Source organism: Nymphalis io, chromosome Z (assembly GCF_905147045.1).
Source record: "Nymphalis io chromosome Z, ilAglIoxx1.1, whole genome shotgun sequence".
NCBI classification, from domain to species: Eukaryota; Metazoa; Arthropoda; class Insecta; order Lepidoptera; family Nymphalidae; genus Nymphalis; species Nymphalis io.
In genome coordinates this window covers 11,569,106-11,589,923 of record NC_065918.1, presented here as the reverse complement: position 1 = coordinate 11,589,923, position 20,818 = coordinate 11,569,106, and the positions used below count along the sequence as shown (strand labels likewise).

The window sequence follows — 20,818 nt, the reverse complement described above, 5'->3', positions numbered from 1 at the left end:
ATATAAAAAAAAACTTTTATTACCACCACGCTTAGAGTTTTGAGAAGTCATGAAATTGTTGATGATCGATGTTTGGCAAGCCCCGGCCTTGCCTAGGCCATGAATAGGATCAAGTCATGTATAAATTGTAAATATTACTACAATAATTAGTCACAAATAATCACAGAAAAACTCTTCGCGAATCAATTTGTAACACGTCATTACATTCATACTACTAAAGAAAGTTTCTAGAATACTTATCTTTTTATTATGTATTTAATTCATATTCTGTAATTTCGAATATTTCTGTTTAATCTGTTTCAAAATTACAAAACTTTCCAATACCTAAGTCCCAATTTAGCAGAGAATGCTAATTCGTTTTATTTAAAGTCTTTTACATATTAATTATCAAATAATAGTCGCATTCGACACATTTGTAAACTTACATCAGTTTAATTTTTTTCTAAATTATTATAATAAAAAAAATGTTTTAACATTATATATGGTTTATGTGTAAATGAGTGATAATAAATCCATTCTATAGGCATATTTTTAGCGTTTCTAAAATACGATATTCAACCTACCATAATATAAAAATAGGCTACATTGATCTCTCTATTCTCTTTCGTTTAAATTTAATATAATTTTAATCTTTAATTATTTTTTTGCAGATGATATGGGGTAAAAAAAAAATAAGAATATGGTAACATTCATTCGAAATTATTATTGACCTGATGACGTTTTATTTTTGTTATCTGTACTCTATACAGCAAATATGATGATATAGATAGTATAAATTATTTTGTTGAAACAAGGAATACTGTTTTGTTTTATATTTTATTCTTATCGTTTTGCGATGTAAAACTTACTTTTTGTTTAAAGACGCATTTGTTATACTTAAGTTTATTTCATGTCTATATCGAAATCTTTTTGTTTTGTGTAAATTTGTGTTATTAAACTAGTCATTTGAAAATAAAGTGATATGGAGAAAATGCCATGTTATAGTATTTTATTAGTTTTTATATTTGCTATTATATACGTTAAGACTGATGAAGAGGCTTCGTCGCTTATGTCGAAGGCAGAAAGAATAAGCTTGAGGTAGGATTTTTTTTATATAATATTATCTTCATAAATACCCGATCTTTCATTTGCCATTTTGCCTTGAAGTTCATATTCCTTGGTAATTCATGTCATTGTTAAATCTTCTTAAATTTAATTTTTTACATATCTCCTTTTGATTGTTGTGTTTGTTATAAAATATACAATCTCCCTATATGTAATACGTAATATAGGAAAACTTTTGCTCAAAATGACATACAATTATGCATAAACATCTGTTTAATATATTTTCCTGTGAAATTGTTGTCTTAGATTTAAAAAATTCTATCTATATAATCCATCTATCAAATTAAAGTATAATATTCTAGAATTGAAATGATATAAATCTAAAATCATATATTTTTTTATTACTTATTTCTAATTAATAAGCAAATGGTATAGATACAGTTAGATACATATATACATAATTATAGATGAATTTTATAGTTATCTTTACTTCTTATTCTATTTTATAATTTTATAAATGAATGTTCATGTGTTAATTAAATAGTTAACTATTTTTAACATTCATATAAAAAAAACCTAATTAGTTCTGTATTATCAATCTAATCTAAATATTATCTTTTTTAATATTCACTCACACACACATAAAAATGCTACTACACATGCCTATTATGTTCAATCTTATTTATGGTTATATATCATGTGCAAGTGTACTAGTTGTAATTGAAGTGTTAAAATGAATATTATTGGCCCTTTTCTAACTTTGTCTTTTATTTTTATTTAGAGAGGAATCACGTCAGATGTTCTACCATGCATATGATGCGTATATGGATAATGCATACCCAGCCGATGAATTAATGCCCCTAAGCTGCAAAGGAAGATGGAGAGGTGTTACCCCAAGCCGAGGAGATATGGATGATGTACTCGGAAAGTAAGTTATATAACATTTTCATTTGTTTTTGTTGTCTAATTTTAAACTACTGATATCACTAGTTTTACTGATATCCTTAAGCCATCGGTAGGCTAAGTATGAATTCAATCAAAATTTTGTCCAGAAATATGACAAAATATTTAGGTCTCATTTGGTTCGGTAGTGTCTAGACAATCTTAGTATTTATCATACAATTAGAGTCAGATGAATTATTAGCAAGTATTTTATTTACTTTTTCTTTGAATAAGTAGCTGTAAAAAACTTAAATAAATACAAATAAAAATTAAAAATATTACTGTAGAAATCATGACCACGTGGAATGGTGGCAAGAATGCTAGCAGCATTTCCCCTTCGAATCCGATTCTCTGGGCGAAAAATGAACCAGCCCTCCGGTCACCAGTAGAAGCAATAAGATGCGGTGTAATATTTTTGTTGATAGTTTTTGCCCTATTACTCCAAGGTCCAAACGGTTGCAAATGGAACAAAAATATAATTTGGAAAAAATAACAATAATATTTATACTTACTGTAAAAATAATATTTAGTAAACTGAAATGGCCCAGTGGTTAGAATTAGTGAATCTTAACCAATGATTGCCAGTTTAAACCGAGGCAAGAAACACTAAATTTTGATTTGCTTAATCTGTGTTTAACTCATTTTGAGCTCGTCTTAAAAAACCAAAATATTGAATAAGGTCACATCTTAATTTTCCAGAGATATTATGTTATGATTATATAAATAAAAAAGTAATTATAATTAAAATAAAATTTTGACATTACTTATCATTAAAATTTTTGTTGAATCATCATAGCTTGCAATAAATTAAGTTTTTTTAATACAGTACAAATACTGTTTTTCACAATCTTTATATGATGTATGAGAGGTGATTAAAATAACAAAGAGTAAGAAAAAACTGCTTTGGTTCAAAATTATATTTTGTTTTGGAACTTGTTAATGTCTGATTTGAAAATTAAACTGGCTCTAGCTGGTTAGTATGTGTTATGTTACATTAAATTAAATATATATTGTGTCATTGAATAGATTTGTATAAATTATATAATAAAAAATAGGAATATAGAAATAAAACAGAGAAAAAATAAAAAATAGAGAAGTGAAATAAATCCTAGTAACAGACTAGGAATAAGGAAACAGGTGAGATTTCAATTGTAAATTTTTTGGCATGTTTACCTCTATCATTAGGATTTTATAGCGTAATAAGCTGTCAGTAAAACAATCATTATTCATTTATCATTTTAAATGTTGCCATGGACAGCTTGTAACATATTTGATTACATACACCCAAATTAGTTTTGCTCTTTTTCCTCATTGGATATAAAAAAAAGAGTTGTGGTGACTATACACTCTGTAGACTCTCCCTTTATATTGTGATACACTACAGAGTGTCAAAGCGTGACGAAGAAAAGGTTTTAGAGACAACATAAATTTTTTGAAATGCCAAATATTGGAAATCCTGATCTAATTTATCATATTTGGAGCTATGATTTTTTATAAAGTGTAACTTTTATATTGCTTACAAAAATGAGTTAATATAAAAAAAAAATATTTTTTTAATGAGCATTTTCACCTCTAAAAATATCGAAACTGAGTAAAAAAAAAAGTATCTTTCTAGGTCCTTTGATATCCCAATTTTCCAGGTTGCACTGTATAATGAAAAGTAACAGATAGAAACGGTTGACAATAAGTTGTTGTGAGTTGAAAATGTTTTGTTGAATGTTTATTTTATTTACACATTTACATTTAATATAACTTGCAACACGTATTCATCATATAGAAAACTGCCACCTAAACGTAGCTGAAGATAGACTTCGAAAACCAGATTTGAAATTCAATGTAGTCAGGTGATGACGCTTGACGCTGACGAATCATGGGATAAACTGAAGGTCAAAGACCAAGAAAATAATGCTTGAAAACATAATGTATTCCGTACCATGGAATATAAATTGTATCAATGTTAAATGAGAGCAAAACCCAAGAATTAGTAAATTTATTTACTTGTGAAAACATTGTAAGAGATTATGAAATTTTAAAAAAGTTGAATAATAATAATAATAGTTATTAAGTGTCACAATTAAATTCGAGAATAATAAAGTTATCCAAGATGACAATAATTCGGGAGAGAAAAAAAAATTAATGACCCGGGAAAGCGTTACCCATATAAAAGTTATTCGGAAAAAAATGTAACAATGAAAAGATTGCATTGTTATTATTACGAAACAAAATTATGTCTAACAATGTTCCTGACCTACTTTTAAACGTTCTTTAGCGAGTGAAAAGTTAAACAATGCTGCTGCTTTGGAATGTCTTTGAAAAATGGTACTATAAAGTAGTTTTTCCGAAAATCGTAAATATTTTTTCCAGCGCTATCTACGATAAAAATGATTGTTATATAAATATTTTTTTTTTATGATTTTTATTATTTTCTGTGCTATGATATGTAGAGAAAATATAGTTAGTCGCACACTTGTATAATGTAATATAAGTCGATCACAATCAAAGAATTTTTCAAATCAAATTAGTAGTATTTATTATTTATTATATATATTTATTATTTATTAGTATAATGAAAAAATGAAAGGGCACTAAACAATACTAATACCAAATCTGAACCCTTACCTTTTATAAGTCAAATCTACCCAGCGAACGGGCTATAAGTAATCCATGAGGATTTTGATATTCCTGTTGAATGTTTTTATACAAAATTTCTAAACACCTAAACATATAAGGCAAGCACATGAAAATATAATACTTTAAAAGTGATAAATGTTTCAACTTGATTGTCATCGTATCTTAAACTTTTGAATGAATCATGTTATAACGTCATTTTAGCTATATTTAGGCAAAGTTTATTTTTTCTAATAAAACAAAGAAAAATGTTTAAAACAAATCAACAATATCCGCGAAAATTCAAAAGCGACAACAAAACTTTTAACAAAACAACTTTAAAAATAATAAAAAAGAGGTTACAACAATTTCCCAAGAAAGTAAAAACTCACTAAAAACTATTGTTTTATAAACATAAATTAAAATTCACACATGACAATACAAATACAAAAATAAATTTATCGATAAACGCAATCATCGAATATGATAGCAGACAACATCAGTTATAAAAATATTACGATACACTAAACGAGTGAATATAAAGTTGCTTATTATCTATGCCTATACTAATATTATAAAGGGGTAAAAATTTGATTTGTTGTATGTTTGCTTGCAATGGATAAACTTAAATACTACTAATTTGATTTGAAAAATTCTTTGATTGTGATCGACTTCTGTTCAATAAATATTATGTAACGGAATTTTGTTTATGTTGTATCTGTAGAAAGTCGGTAAACGCCATCCAATCCAAACGACGTCGCGCTCAAACGTATTTCAATTTCCACCGTACCAGGTTGGATAGCTGTTAGACCCGATCAGCATTTGCTGGAATTTACCGGGCTTACCAATTAAACAGATTCGTACGCTACGCTAGGCAATTAAATTATCAGTCGATGTGAGCAACATGGTGCAATAATTTGCCTTCAAAGTTAACATAAACAAGACATAATATTTAGCTACCTAAGTGGTTTTTTTACATAAGTAGCTGATCAAAGCTGACGACAATATCTGGTTATATATCAAATTGACTCTCGAACCCGATTCTACCCTCGAGCTCCGAGATTTTCATTGGAATTAGTAGATAATCTATGAAATGAGAAATAATGTTATATTAAATGTATTAAAATATCCTTAACAATGAAAAGGACTCCCTTGAATAGAAGTTTTACTTTAAACCAAAGGCCGTGTGCCCCAAGAGAATAAAACGGGGCACTTGCCCCGTTTTCGTTTCTTACATTTTCATGTTACCGCTCCGACTGTTGATATTAAATGAAGTACCTGGTAGACCTTAATAAATGTTTCTTTGTTTGTGAAAAACTTTATCTAAATACAAATTTTGAGCCAAATGGTTAGTAGTTTCTAAGATACACGAAATAAATTTATATATATACAAGAATTGCTCATTTAAGTTTAATTGATTTTTGTAATTAACTTATGTTACTATTATTAAAGTTAATTCTATCTTGACTACAATTTATTTTAACTAAGTGGCTAGCTTTCTTCTTATCATATCATTAAATCCACCAATAAAATCAACCAGGCATAACTGTACAAAGAAAACATTCGGCCAACTATAAAACATAATGGAGGTCAATCATCGAGCTGCAATTCAATGATGAAATTAAAAAATTTTGCTTGGTTAAGACCTTGAATCATATTTCAGTTATTTTAATTCTTTACGAATATATACGGTCTGGTATACATAAATTGAGAATTTCAAGTATATCTGGTATACTGGAATTAATCAAAAATGCGACCGTCACTGGAGCAGACGTGAAACATCGATATTGATGGAATTGATGAAAGGATTTATAATTAAAAAAATGCAATTAATAAATATCGAGTAAAATAAATAAAAACGCACATTTTTTTTCTCAAAGTAAATATATTTAATATAAAAACATATAGCACCAAACTATATAGTATACGAGCTACGCACAGTGCACTCACAAGGGAGTAGACCCTGGAGGAGTGGCGCATGACGACATACATAAGTTTTTTGTTGTTTTCCGTGACGGTACCCTCAAGGTGCACCAATAAATGTTTTAAATCAAAATTACATTAAACTAAAGTAGAGCTTGTTTACGTTAGGTCGGATCGACGGATTTCGTGCTGGCACGATGTATATCGTGCCTACACTCACCACTTTTATCGGTGACAGGCGACAGCTAAACCAAACTGAGAAGTATCAGTACTCTAGCAATATAACATTGGTGCCCAATGATATTAAAGATATTGAAACATTATAATTATGTTTACTTATGACAATGATCGAATATAGTGAATCTAATGAAATATAGTGAAATCGTTTGTTGTTCTAGATTTAGAGGAATTTCATATTTTGACTTAAAATATACTACCGCCTTATTTATCTATATGAAAATATGTCATAGTCGATAGTTTTATCGGATTCCACTAATTATTATGCCAATATTAAAAAATAGTTATATGTAACACTAGTGGCCCGCCCCAACTTTGTACGAGTTGAATAATTATCTCTCTTAGTAGATACTACGTAGGAATACTAGTTTCTTGGGAGTAATCTTGGACTCAAAGCTCCAGTGGAGCCCCCTATTGTCATCTCTAGCATGAAGGTTCAGCTCTGCGGCTTATGCTATAAGGGAGGTTAAGCTATTGGCAGAAATCGAAACTGCCAGAATCGTTTATTTCAGTTACTTCCACAGTATTATGTCTTACGGCATCCTTTTTGGGGTAAAGCGGCTGACATTGAAGCTATTTTCATTCTTCAAAAAAGAGCCGCACGGACTGTTTATAGATATAGTTTTTAGGAATATTGGAATTATGATAGTTGCATTACAGTATAATTATGCAAATATTTTATATATTTGTCACAATATTAATCATTATACGAAGAAAGAAGAAAGTGACATACATCAATTTAATATTCGAAACAAAAATAAAATAATCATTCCAAGGTTCCTTCTTAAAAAGTTAATCATTTTTAGGGCTAGGTATACGCATTTTTAATAAAATTTCGCAGTCTATACTTGAGTTGCTATAAAGCAGTCTTCAATTAGTTATAAAAAATAATCTTATTACTAAAGTCTGCTACTGAATATATGTCTGAGAAAAATGCGTGGATTGAATGATTCCTGGATCTCGTGCAGGAACTAAGTAACAGGTAGTGCTTGACGATTCCGATGTACTTCTAATAGTATATTTGAATAATAAATATTTTAATTTTGAATAATTTACCATCCCTTATCCCCAACCCTATGCGCCGCCAACCTTGGGAACTAAGATGTCATGTCCCTTTTGCCTGTCGTTTAGCTCACTCTCAGCTCAGGGTCACTCACCCTTCGAATCGGAACACAACAATACTAAAATTGTTACTTTTGGTTGTACTGTTGATCTGTAGAATATGTGAGAAGTGGAGGGTACTCAGACGGGCTTGCAGTTGAATTTTATAGGATTTATTTGATACCTTGGAATTATTGCAAATTTCGTAAGAATTAAATTTTTTTGAAAATAAAATATAGTAATATATTATTCGTTTTATTAACTTTCTGTAGGTAAAAAAAAATTCAAATCGGTTTAGTAGTTTTTGAGTTTATATATATATTTAGATTATAGTACATGTATGTACTTATTTGAAACACATAATGAAATCTATACATCATAGTTTATGAACAAAACTCTTTTTGATTAAATTACACGTGTACCGAGATATGCTCTTGGCTGGAAAAATACGGAAAATGAAATAGGGGTCAAATAAATTCGTTTTTTAAACTTCTTCTGTGAGACATACAGAAACACTATTCATTATTAAATTTCTTATTTTCATACGATTTTTATTAATTAATTTATATTCGTTGTAGTACTGATTGCCAGGTTGGCCAGGATCTGGCATTGCCATTTGTCGGAACAATATAATATAATATGACGGTATAGTGTAATACAAACTAAATATCCATCATCTAATTAAATCATTAATCGTGCGAGCACTCAATAATGACCTTATTCTTACAACGAATTATATGACAAGTTTCCTCATAGATAACATAATTGATAATTAATTTATTCTATTTTTTTAAATAAAAAAATTGTTTGTATCCGAGTTAGTATTGTAGTGTAAATGTTTTTTTTTTTTTTTAATATATATTAAATGTTTGTTATGTGAAAGTTGCGATAACGATTTATTTTCATGGTTCAAGAAAATTCTAGATATGAAATTAATTGTTATTTCGATAACCTTATGTATTGTAAAACGTATTTATATAAATCTTGATATTTTTCTTCATAACAATTGTCGAGTTCTTATTTAAACGAATACACATATAATAAACTAAATAAACTAAAAATAGCTGCATCGAATCGATATTGATATTTTATATTATAAATGAGCAATTCTTGTATAAATCGACGTATCAGTATACACAATACGTAAATAGAGACATTAGGTAAATCCATCTTATATTATAATTCAAACGTAATTATAATTAACGGCGATCCGTAGATGGCGTCTAACCACGATGTTTAGCTGTCCCTTAGACGTTCCGCCAGAGTGATTTACAGACAACAAAAAGTCTGCTATCACTCTCGTCTCAAATTCAATAGTCTAAATTATGAATGACGGCGCACAGTCTCGCCGTCATATATAAGTATATCGGAGAATCGTTATCCTTACTGTTACTTATTGTAGGCAAAAGCAGGGATCCGGGCGAGAAATAAACTTTTCAACAAACAGACTTTAATTCAACGAATAGAAATGTTATATTCGAAGTTTTACAATACATATTACAGTTCCTAGGCCCGTGTTCCTTTTAGAACGAGAACAACACAGAATACATTACGTTGCATGCTTTTATTATATTTTCTCAATTTTAAGCGCTGTACACCGAAAAAGCCGAGATGGCCCTGTGGTAAGAACGCGTGAATCTTAACCGATGATCGTGGGTTCAAACCCGGGCAAGCACCACTGAATTTTCATGTGCTTAATTTGTGATTATAATTCATCTCGTGTTTTACGGTGAAGGAAAACATCGTGAGGAAACCTGCATGTGTCTAATTTCACTGAAATTCTGCCACATGTGAATTCTACCAACCCGCATTGGAGCAGCGTGGTGGAATAAGCTCCAAACCTTCTCCTCAAAAAAGAGGAGAGGAGGCCTTTAGCCCAGCAGTGGGACATTCACAGGCTGTTACGGTACGGTTACGGTAAGCGCTGTACACGTCACTATGACGGTTGTGCGTTATTTACGTTTACAAGTTGGATGCGACACGGCCATCTTGAGGTACACACTTCCTAGTGTGTTAATCTTAAGAAAGAGAAAATACCACACAGTATCATTCACGCTCGGCCATATCTGACCTAGTCTATTCTGTCTCAATAAAACAGTTTCATTGTTATTTAAATTATTATATATATTTATTTATTTATTTCAGAAACGACTCCAGCGACTTGGTTAAAGTTTTGTATTTAGGATTAACTCCTATATCATTTGATATAGGACTTAATCAGTATATTTCAAAATCACGTCATAATTTAAAGAATATGACGTGTTTTAATTTTTAAACATTTACGAGTCGTTAATATAATAAATCTTTTTTTTTCCAGCTTTTCATTGACGCTCATCGACAGTTTAGACACATTGGTCGTGATGGGTGATTTTGCCGAATTCAGTCGAGCAATCAAGCTGGTGATCAAGGACGTTACATTCGACCATGACATTGTCGTGTCCGTGTTCGAAACAAACATTCGGGTGCTTGGGTAGGTCACGTAACGGTTACGTCCAGTTATACCAGTTCTCGTTGTCTTGATGTCCTTTTGATATCATATCATTTTACAGAATTGATTCAATTTACAAAAAATCGAGATAGACCAGTGGTTACACAAGTGACTCTTAACTGAAGATCGCGGGTTCAAACCCAGGCAAGCATCTCCGAATTTTCATTTGTTTAATGTGTTTTTTTTGATGAAATGTTTTTCGTTTAGGTTTGAAACTATTGTTTTTTTAAAGAACGATTGTGATGCTACATTCCAATTATGAATATTCCTATTTATCACTCCAATTAAGCGTTCAGCTTATGTTAGGAGTGGAGAAGACAATAGGCCAAGATATCAGAATTGAGCCTGCGACTGTTCACATCGCTAGTCTGCCTGTAAATAAACCATTGCGCTATTGACACTTAAGACATACATGTTTCGGAAGAAACTTTTTCCAACTGTGTATTCACCAATACGCATTAGATCAGAGTGTAATTAACTTAGAGTGGAATTAGCTCCAAACCTTCAGATCAAAAGTAGAGCTGGCATTGCCCAGCAGTGGGACATTTATAGCGTGTTATTAATATTATTATATTTTTTTTTCAGGGGTTTATTATCAGCTCATGTGTTAGCTGAAGCACTGAAAGGCGATGTTCCCGTTTTGGAATGGTATGACGGTCAGTTGTTAGCGATGGCCGAAGATCTAGGTCGGAGACTATTACCGGCGTTCAATACTTCCACTGGAATACCGCACGGAAGAGTGAGTACATACTAATAACTCTTTAATGCAAATGTTCCTATTAATTAATATTAATATGTACATGTTAGAACAAAATATTTTTACATAATAATAACTTCTTTATTCCGAAAATTTTATTATCATTTTTGTTATAATTGGTTAAAGATTGGACGAAATCATCCCATGATTTTGTTAAAAAGGTTTTAATGCTCGCTAATACTTCTTCTTTTTTTATAAAACAGCATTCATCATCATTAATGGCCAGTAGTAAACATAACTCCCTTGCTGTAAAATTTATAGTGAATTATCAATTATATAATAATTATGAAAAGAATATTCATATTTTACATATTATTAGCTGACTAAATAATAAATTACTAACGATTTTCTTGTAATCATCGATATGGGTCGGAGATATATGACGGTGCCTCAATTTGGGAGCGTTGTGAGCGAGCTTGCGTTCATTGGTTTGCTGTAACCTTGCGGGAGGTTAAGCCACATGTATATCCACTCGATTTTATAATACGCTTGACAAACATTTCCTTTATTTAATACGAGACCTATATGTGCGGATACCTCTATTCTACTCTAAAAGAACTACAAGGTATTACATACTAAGTATTATGAATATAATGTAACATATATTAATTGTTGTACTATTATTATTATTATTATACTATTCTCAAATTATTAACAAAATAAGGTAAAATTACATATATAATAATGATGATTTAATGGCGCTACAGAATTTATTCAATTCATCCTCATACCGGTTAAATATTTTATTGATGTTAAAATATAATGCAACACGTATATACAAAAAGTGGATTTTGTTGCATCAGTTTGAGATTATTAAATTTCGACATAGTTTGACCGATTATGTTTTTGATGAATGTTAATGTATTTTAATTGAGAATCCTTTTTAACTATCCACTTTTTTTACAACTGGTCGTTAGATGACACTGGAGCACTTAAACTTATGTATCGTTCAACAGCTCGCATGACAATTGATATTTACATAGGCAAACAGTCTACCGGGATTTGCTAGCACAATGTGGACTTAATCTCATATATAATAGAACTAATTTTTATATGTAAACGTAGATATCGCAAATTGTTGGAAATATTTTGTATTTATTGTAAAAAAAATAATGATACTTTATACCATTGAAATTTTACCGTAAAATCCTCGTAAATGTTTAGTAGGTGGGAGGGCTTTAGGGTAGAAGTAGGGTAGTCGCGTGCAAGCCCTAGACAGATTTCTACCGCTAAACAGCAACATTTGGTATATAATAATAATAATAATATCCTGGGAGATTATTCACAAACGGCCATCTGATTCCAAATTAAGCAGAGCTTGTACTATGGAAACCAGACTGAAACCCGAACTGATATATTACATATACTATTTTTCTTTTGTAAAAACATACTTGTATAGATAATTACACCCATATTCAGGACAGACATGTTTATGCACACAAATGTCTATCCTGGGTGGGAATCGAATCAACTACCAACCACGTCGGTTTGTCATCGTATATATAAAGATCAACTGTACAAGGAGTTAAAAGAGCAAATACCCCCAGATTGCGGTTTTTTTAAACTTAATTCAATGTGCTAGAAACCACTGTAAACTGACGCATATTTTAATAATAATGTGTGCAGTATGTTCCCGGTGTCCTTTACGGGTATTTCATATTATTGACTGTTTATAGATAAACCTACGAAACGGTATTCGCGGTCTGTCTGAGTCGCGAGAGACATGCACCGCCTGCGCTGGCACGATGATCTTGGAAATGGCTGCTTTGTCTCGTCTAAGCGGTAACCCTGTGTTCGAACAGAAGGCCCACAAAGCTATGGATCGACTCTGGAAAATTCGGCATAGGTACTATAAATATTGTATTCACATATCGTCAATTTAAAGGAAGAAGCCTAAAACGTCAAATTTGTTCGTCAAAATTGGATTTAGTTCAAACAAAAACAGTATTCTTTTTTTTATTTTTATAAAAATTTACAAATGAAACACATATATCGGGCTCAATCAGTCCATGAAATAAGTCGCTTAAGCAAAAGTGCTTAAGGTTATGGGGGTTAGATCTTAGTGATTTTTAAGATAATTAAAATCTTTAGGTTTAAAAAATTAACGAAAAATAGTCTGTCTATATACTGTTCTGATTAACTTGATCAATGCAGGTTGCATTGATTGATGCAGAAGAAAAAATGAATCTAATTATATATCTCACTTTGGTCAAAATAGCGTTTTGGCATTTTTCCTTTCCACTTACGATGTATAAAGTAGTATTCCTTGAGTCTAACATTTTATGCATGTAAATGCATAATAATAAAAATGTTTGGTTACTAAATTGGTATAAAAGCTGGCACATTATAATCACCAAAAAAGTTTTAAATAATTCTTTTATTAAATTAATATTTTATTTTATACTATAATATGTATATATATACTTTTTTTAGAACCTCAGATCTAATGGGCACAGTTATTAATATTCACAATGGAGACTGGGTAAGGAAGGATTCAGGAGTAGGAGCAGGCATCGATTCCTATTATGAATACTGCCTCAAAGCCTACATCCTTCTAGGAGACGAAAAGTACCTGGCCAGATTTATCAGACACTACAATGCTGTCATGAAATACATAAGTAGAGGTCCCATTATGTTGGCTGTTCATATGCATAGGTAAGATATATTATACTATTAATTTTTACATTTAAAAAAAACTTTAAATAATATGATGATAATAGTCCCTCCAAAAACAGTTTTATGTTAAATATAGCGAAGACGAGTATGGATTGTTTGCTCTATAAAAAAGTTATCAGATCTTATGGAGAGCCAAGCTACTAGCTTTACATACGTTAATCTTTCACTACCTCTCATCATAGCGATCTGAGTGAATCCTAGTCTTAATTTCTACAAACTCTACGCCTTAATCAAAATGTGTGGCTTAGCCGTTCACGTATAATATGTCCGTGAATTTTATTTTTATTGCCCAAAAGCTCCTCTTCCGTCTGGACCAATACTACTAAATCAAGGTCTCATATGACTTTAATCTAAATGGTTCATGGTCGATGGCAGTCGATGACGCGATAGGAGGCCAATGAGCGTTCAATATATAAGTAAAACTTATTTCATGAATACAGAAAAGGTTTATTGTTTACATATCTTTCAGAAATTCTATACAAATGTCGCTTACTAATGCCGTATAAATAGTACATAATGCCGAATTAATTTGTTTTATTGTTTACAGACCACATCTTCAATCACGTAATTTCATGGACGCCTTGCTCGCGTTCTGGCCGGGACTACAGGTCTTGCTTGGTGACGTTCGTCCAGCTGTTGAAACACACGAAATGTTGTATCAAGTGATGCAGCGGCATACATTTATACCGGAGGCATTTACTTCTGACTTCCAGGTATTAGAATCAACTTTTACTTTATGCGTCCCAGCTAATATTTAAGATATCTACAATATTACGATATAACGTTGTTTAACGGATGACTAGTTAAACAATTCTCTGTCTTCTTCATTCAAATTTCAAATCTATAATGACAGAAAGAGCAAAATCGATGTTTATCATATGAGGCTGAATATGAATGCCTACATCAATTAGACGGAAACTCGATAAGAATTGATGTATTACCTAACAGTATAGAAGTTTAATAACTTTATACTACAGCAACGCCCGTACCAGTACCATTGGATTGCTACGAGATTATTCTCGCACGTCGTCTATATTGCTTTTGTTATGATGGCCTTTGATGAGTTGTGTTCATAAATAGTTCAATATTTTCAATTAATAGTTAAACTTTACAAAATTCTGTAACATAATATCGTGTTTAGGTTCACTGGGGTCAACACCCACTCCGTCCAGAGTTCCTAGAATCGACTTATTTCCTTCACCGCGTTACCGGAGACGATCATTACCTACAAGTGGGTAAAACGGTCCTGAGAGCACTCCAAGCTCATACGAAGGTACCGTGCGGATATGCCGCTGTCAACGACGTCAGAACTAGAGTGCATGAGGATAGAATGGATTCGTTTGTGATCGCTGAGACATTCAAGTACTTATACATGCTGTTCGGAGAGGACAAAGACTTGCCAGTGAAACTAGAAGACTACGTTCTTACAACTGAGGCACATTTCTTGCCGCTATCCCTTGCCACAGATGGAAGAAACGGATCTTACGTCACCGTAAAAATTGATGATGAAGATGATGACAAATATAAAAGGTATGAATTCCTTCAGATCGGTCATGAAACTGATGAATGCAATTTTTTTTTTCGTTATTTAATATCACATGCGAATATATTAATAAATTATCATAAATAGTAACTTTGGTTCTACTATTCATAAAAATTACCTTAAATCGGATGGAGAGAATAGATTAGCTCGGTAATGATTATATAAAAACATATGGTTATATTTAATTAATTGAAAAAACATGTGTTAAAAAACTTTATTTTATCCGTTTGAAGTGTGTACGGTTAACTGGGTATTTAATGAAACTAACTTATTTCAGAACATGTCCGAACACGGCATCTCTTGTGGCTGAGAAGGTCCGTCAACCAATGAGACAGATGCTTGGGTCTAAAGCTGCGAGGCCGCCCGCGAGACTGCGACCCTTAAACGACCCGCGCCAGATACACGCACTATCAGACATGGGAATATCCGTACTTACATTGCCGGATGGCAGAGTACAGTTGCTCTATACTGTTAACACTGTGAGTAAATTTTAACAAATAACGATTAACAAGTACCACCTATTCGAATAACTTTGAATAAAGATGCGTAAAATATTTTATCAGGTCAAATATGATATATGATTGTTGCGACCAGCGGTAATTAAAACAACAATATGACGCATGTGACATCCCAAATATGACTGTTTCAACTTTTGTTAATCGAACTAACAATATGACGTATATGTCACGCCAAATATGATCGAGTGGTTGTTGCAACATGGATTATTTAAAACAACAATATGACGCATGTGTTACTACAAATATGATTAAACGATTATTCAAACCGTTCAATTTTATACACACTGGTCAATTTTAGATTGTACATATTCTACTTATCGTAGAATATTTGATCATCAAATTTATATAATTCTTAATAAACTTTTAAGATAATTGTAGAAAATCTCGATATTTATACATAACTGAATGATGATAATTTTGGATGACTTTTATTGCAATTTGAAAATGTTTTTATGATATGTTGATAATTTTGTCGAAGTGATAATATCAAAATCCAGTTATAACGTGAACTTTACTAACTACGTTTCAGTATTATGTATATAGCTAATATAAAAATAAAATTCAAATGTATTCAAAGTTACTCAAAGCGAGATTAATGTGTTTTCAGTTAATATTTCTATCTCTTCTTTCTTTCTAGCACTTATAAGCTAGTTAATTATCGGCTTGTAAATCTCCCATTGCTCCTGTCAGTAAACAGTACAGTAACAGCCTGTTAATGTCCCACTGCTGGGCTAAGGCCTCCTCTCCTTTTTGAGGAGAAGGTTTGGAGCTTATTCCACCACGCTGCTCCAATGCGGGTTGGTAGAATACACATGTGGCAGAATTTCAATGAAATTAGACACATGCAGGTTTCCTCACGATGTTTTCCTTCACCGTTAAGCACGAGATGAATTATAAACACAAATTAAGCACATGAAAATTCAGTGGTGCTTGCCCGGGCTTGAACCCACGATCATCGGTTAAGATTCACGCGTTCTTACCACTAGGCCATCGCGGCTTCCACCTTGCTCCTGTCATCATGAATGAATAATTAATTTTGGAAAAAATATCGTTAATTTCAGGCATGCGTAATATAAACTGAATATTTACAACTATATTTTTCAACTATCATCCTAAATTTAAAATAGCATTATAGCAAATACACGCTATTTGCGATAATGTTATTTTGAGTTTCAGGCTTGCTTTTGAGTACGCCCCTCCTGAAACACGGTCTTTTATTTATTTAGGATTACCAACATGACAAGCAGTAATAATTAAAAATTAACAGTTTACAAGTTAATAGGTAAAAGTTACCATAAACGACGTGCACGTTTTACATACACATGCTAATTGAATGCAACTAAGTAGCACCTGCTTATATAACTAGCATGCATTTGTTTCTGTAGTTTAATTGTATTAGTTGATATTTTTGATGGAATTTTTTGGTTACAACAAAGTTTAATGTTTCAGGCGAAATCAGCAAAAGATGCAGCCGAAGGTCTAACTTTCATGCGAGAGATGTCAAAGTTTAATTCGCTAAGCGATACAGAAAATGGCGTTGTAGCCGCCGGCGTTGAGATCAACAACAAAATATTCCCAGCTGGACCGGGACATTTTGGCAAAGATCTATCCGGATCTACTATGTATTCCGGAACGCCGGTTTTCGCAACACCGATAAAAGCTTGCACCGCCATTGAGAATAGTATGGAAGTCACTGGAAAATTCGTTATAGCAACGCGAGGTGACTGCACATTTGCTCAGAAAGTCCGTAACATTCAGGAAGCTGGCGCTGCGCTGGCCATTATATTGGACAACGTAAAAGACTCGTCATATGAGACGACGGCTCTTTTCGCCATGTCCGGTGACGGCAAAGACGACATTGAAATACCCGCAGTTTTCCTTTTCTCGCGAGAAGGCCTGTACTTAACAGTTTCTTTGCTGCAGAATCCTGAACTTGTCGTTACTGTAGGCGAGCTGAGGTCTCTTAAGAAGCAGTTCGAGGTTGGTTGTGATAATGGAAACTGCGAACCCGTTACCGATGTACCAGCTGTGCCAAGCGACAAGGAATCATTCGATCATCTTAAGAAAGTACTTAGCCAAATTGTCGCCCAATTCGAACTATCGCTGTCGAACGAAATTACCTCGCAAAAATCTTGTAGTGAGGATCCGAAAACTTTGTTAGTGTCCAAAGATAATAAATTTTTGAACGAAGAAGTTCGTAGTCACAAGGTTTGCACGAATGGCTGTGACGAAGATGAACGTAGCAGTGAAACTATTGAAGTATACACATCGCCTACCAATACAAATAAATTTGGTGATATCTGACCCGACCCGAGGGCTTTGTACAAGGATGTTTTGTATATAAATTGAAAAAGTTTTTTGTATAAAAAATGTACATATTATGTAAGGTAACCGTTGAGGAGATTTCGTGCCTTGTACAACGACTCAGCCACGATTTTTTAATGTATATGCAGTCTACATGGGTTTGTATGATATATATATATATATAACTTTTACTATAAATTAAGACATCATATTTATGTCATCATTTTTTGGAGTTAAAAATATTTATCATAAATTTTTAAGTATAAAATATTTGATTAAGTAAAGTATGTGTAAAAGTATCAATCTGTATTTATTTATTTATTATATTTAAATGATAATACATGTATCGACATGGAAAATATTTTAAGTATATTAAACATTTAAATATGATCAATAAATAAATGTTTATATGTAGATAACAGAGTTCTATAAAACTTCTGTTTGGGAAAGCTTAAAAATAAACCATATTATATCGATTAAAATACAAGAAAGGTTAAGATTAAGGCTCAGTTTTATTTAAACATTCAACAACGTAGCTGCATGTAACTTTACGCATAAAGGCCATTTACTATGGTCGATAAAAAAGCATTCGGCGTGCGTGCATTTTTTAAACGCATGCCATTTTACGGATCCTTGGATCCTTTGCTTTCTGGGAGTTCCCGTATGCTGTAACTGCCTCCTGCGAAATCCCATTAATGCGTATCGACCAATGAAAATGAGCTGTAAAGGTATAGTTTAACCTTTTGGTTTTGTATACGTTTGTGTGTGTCCGATACTTCATATATTCTAAATACATAAAGATAAGTTTATAAATGTTGTGTCAATTGATTCCGAAAAGTGTTCCGCGTGTAGATATATATATTTGCACATTCAAAATATCTCAAAATGCCTTATATTTTTAATAAGTGATAGTAAATCAATAAACATTAATTATAACCGTCGAGAACATTTGTATTGAAACTGTTAACGAACTGAGCGATACTATTTAAGAAAAACATTAACAAAGCAACATTTATATTAAGCGACTATTTATAAAAAATGTAATTTGTTCCACCTAAAATTATATTAAAATACAATTTGAAAAATATCTCATGTTTTTTTTCACATCCGACCACTAGACCTAAATGCTGCTGGATGCGTAGTTTTATATTTAAAAATAATGATGTTTCCATGCTCAATTAGTATTGAAGTCTCTATTTGCTAGATTAGTTACAGCGTATCAACACGAGTTGACTTTAGACGATCAACTACTAATTGGAATCGTCTGAACAGATTTAAGCAGAAAAATCGATTCACAAGTTATTTCTGTTAACTTTTTTTTAATTCTGGTCTTTTTCGGTTTATATATTGTCAGTCAAACATGTCACAGTCTTGATATATGCATAAATATTATTATAGAATTTTGTAGATTAAGGTTTTTGGCTTAGCATTAAGTATACAATATATATGTACGTAGAGCGCGAGTCGTCGTATCCTTTCACGATTGTATTTTGCATTGAAAGTATTGCAACGAATGCGCCATATTAGCTGGTTTAAATATATTTTAATATAAAGTGTACTACCTCGTTGGTTTAACTCTAGTGGCTACATTTAAGGCCGCAGGCTCTGAGGTCCTGGGTACAAATCCCAGTTCCAGCCACTAAAAAGTTATTGAGTTGAACAAAGTAAAATGCAAGAACTCACCTGGTATCCATAATGGTTCACCGTTCATCATCTCAATTGCAAAGCATTTGAGATCCTCTTTCCTAGCTGTTTTGATTCCAAGTATTACAATATGTCCATCTGTCTACCTCTATTTACCATAAGCCATGATCGTGGCCTTCAAAGTGTGGTTCAATATTTCGACCACGTCTTCAGATGCTTGGTTGTGTATGATCCCATTACACGGATGACCCTCTCATAGATCATGCGGGGTTCGTGTCACAAAACCGCATACCACCGACGATTTGACATGATCGGGCAGGCCTGTTCAGTGGTTTGGTTGTCCGCAACCCAACCAATGACCAGGCCCGCCCAATCATCGCACACTTACTGTGTTTGCGGACAACCAAATCATATATTCACATTTCACAAAAAGTTTTAGTTATACATCTGCTGATATGTCTTGCAAGGGCTGTACGTCTGGCCAAGTGCATTCGTCCACAGCTATCAATAATTGTAATCATAATGATATGTCATGTACATATAACACTACCTGGGCCACCAAGCTTCGCCCACATCTACATATTAATTAGTTTAAACAAAATTATTTATTTAAGTTACGATTAATTAAGACTAATTTATTATTTAATTAGATATATAAAAGATAAAAATAAAAAAGAAATCATTTAAAAATTAAATGTCTACCTTATTGCCCAAACCGCACTGAACACATTATTGAATTGGATGTGGAGATTCGACGATTATTTGTTTCATCTATGATATTTGGTATTAATTGCATATGTAACAAGTTCGTTCACAGTAATTTCTGGCGATGTAATTCGCTCATTTTTTTATTTCATTATTTTAAGTATAAGGCAGATGGCCCAATAGGCCGCCTGATGGTAAATGGCTGCCGTGTTTTAACTGCCAAGAATTCGATATATGATAAGATGTGATCTCCTTTGTACCCGTAATAACTATTAAATTATAAATAATTTTTTCACTCATCCTTCTAACGGTTGCATTATCGTTACAAA

At 32.1% G+C, this 20,818-nt stretch overlaps 1 protein-coding gene across 1 annotated transcript; it reads left to right on the top strand.

The window, feature by feature from the left end:
• The first annotated feature begins 784 nt into the window (after positions 1-784).
• Positions 785-19,227, top strand: LOC126780224 (ER degradation-enhancing alpha-mannosidase-like protein 3). The gene is made up of 10 exons (XM_050504508.1): positions 785-1,077; positions 1,826-1,972; positions 10,172-10,324; positions 10,928-11,081; positions 12,776-12,945; positions 13,533-13,754; positions 14,323-14,488; positions 14,917-15,305; positions 15,596-15,797; positions 17,286-19,227. Exons 1-10 carry the CDS (start codon positions 962-964, stop codon positions 18,138-18,140), a joined length of 2,574 nt encoding a protein of 857 aa, XP_050360465.1. The 5' UTR covers positions 785-961; the 3' UTR covers positions 18,141-19,227.
• The last annotated feature ends 1,591 nt before the right edge of the window (positions 19,228-20,818 follow it).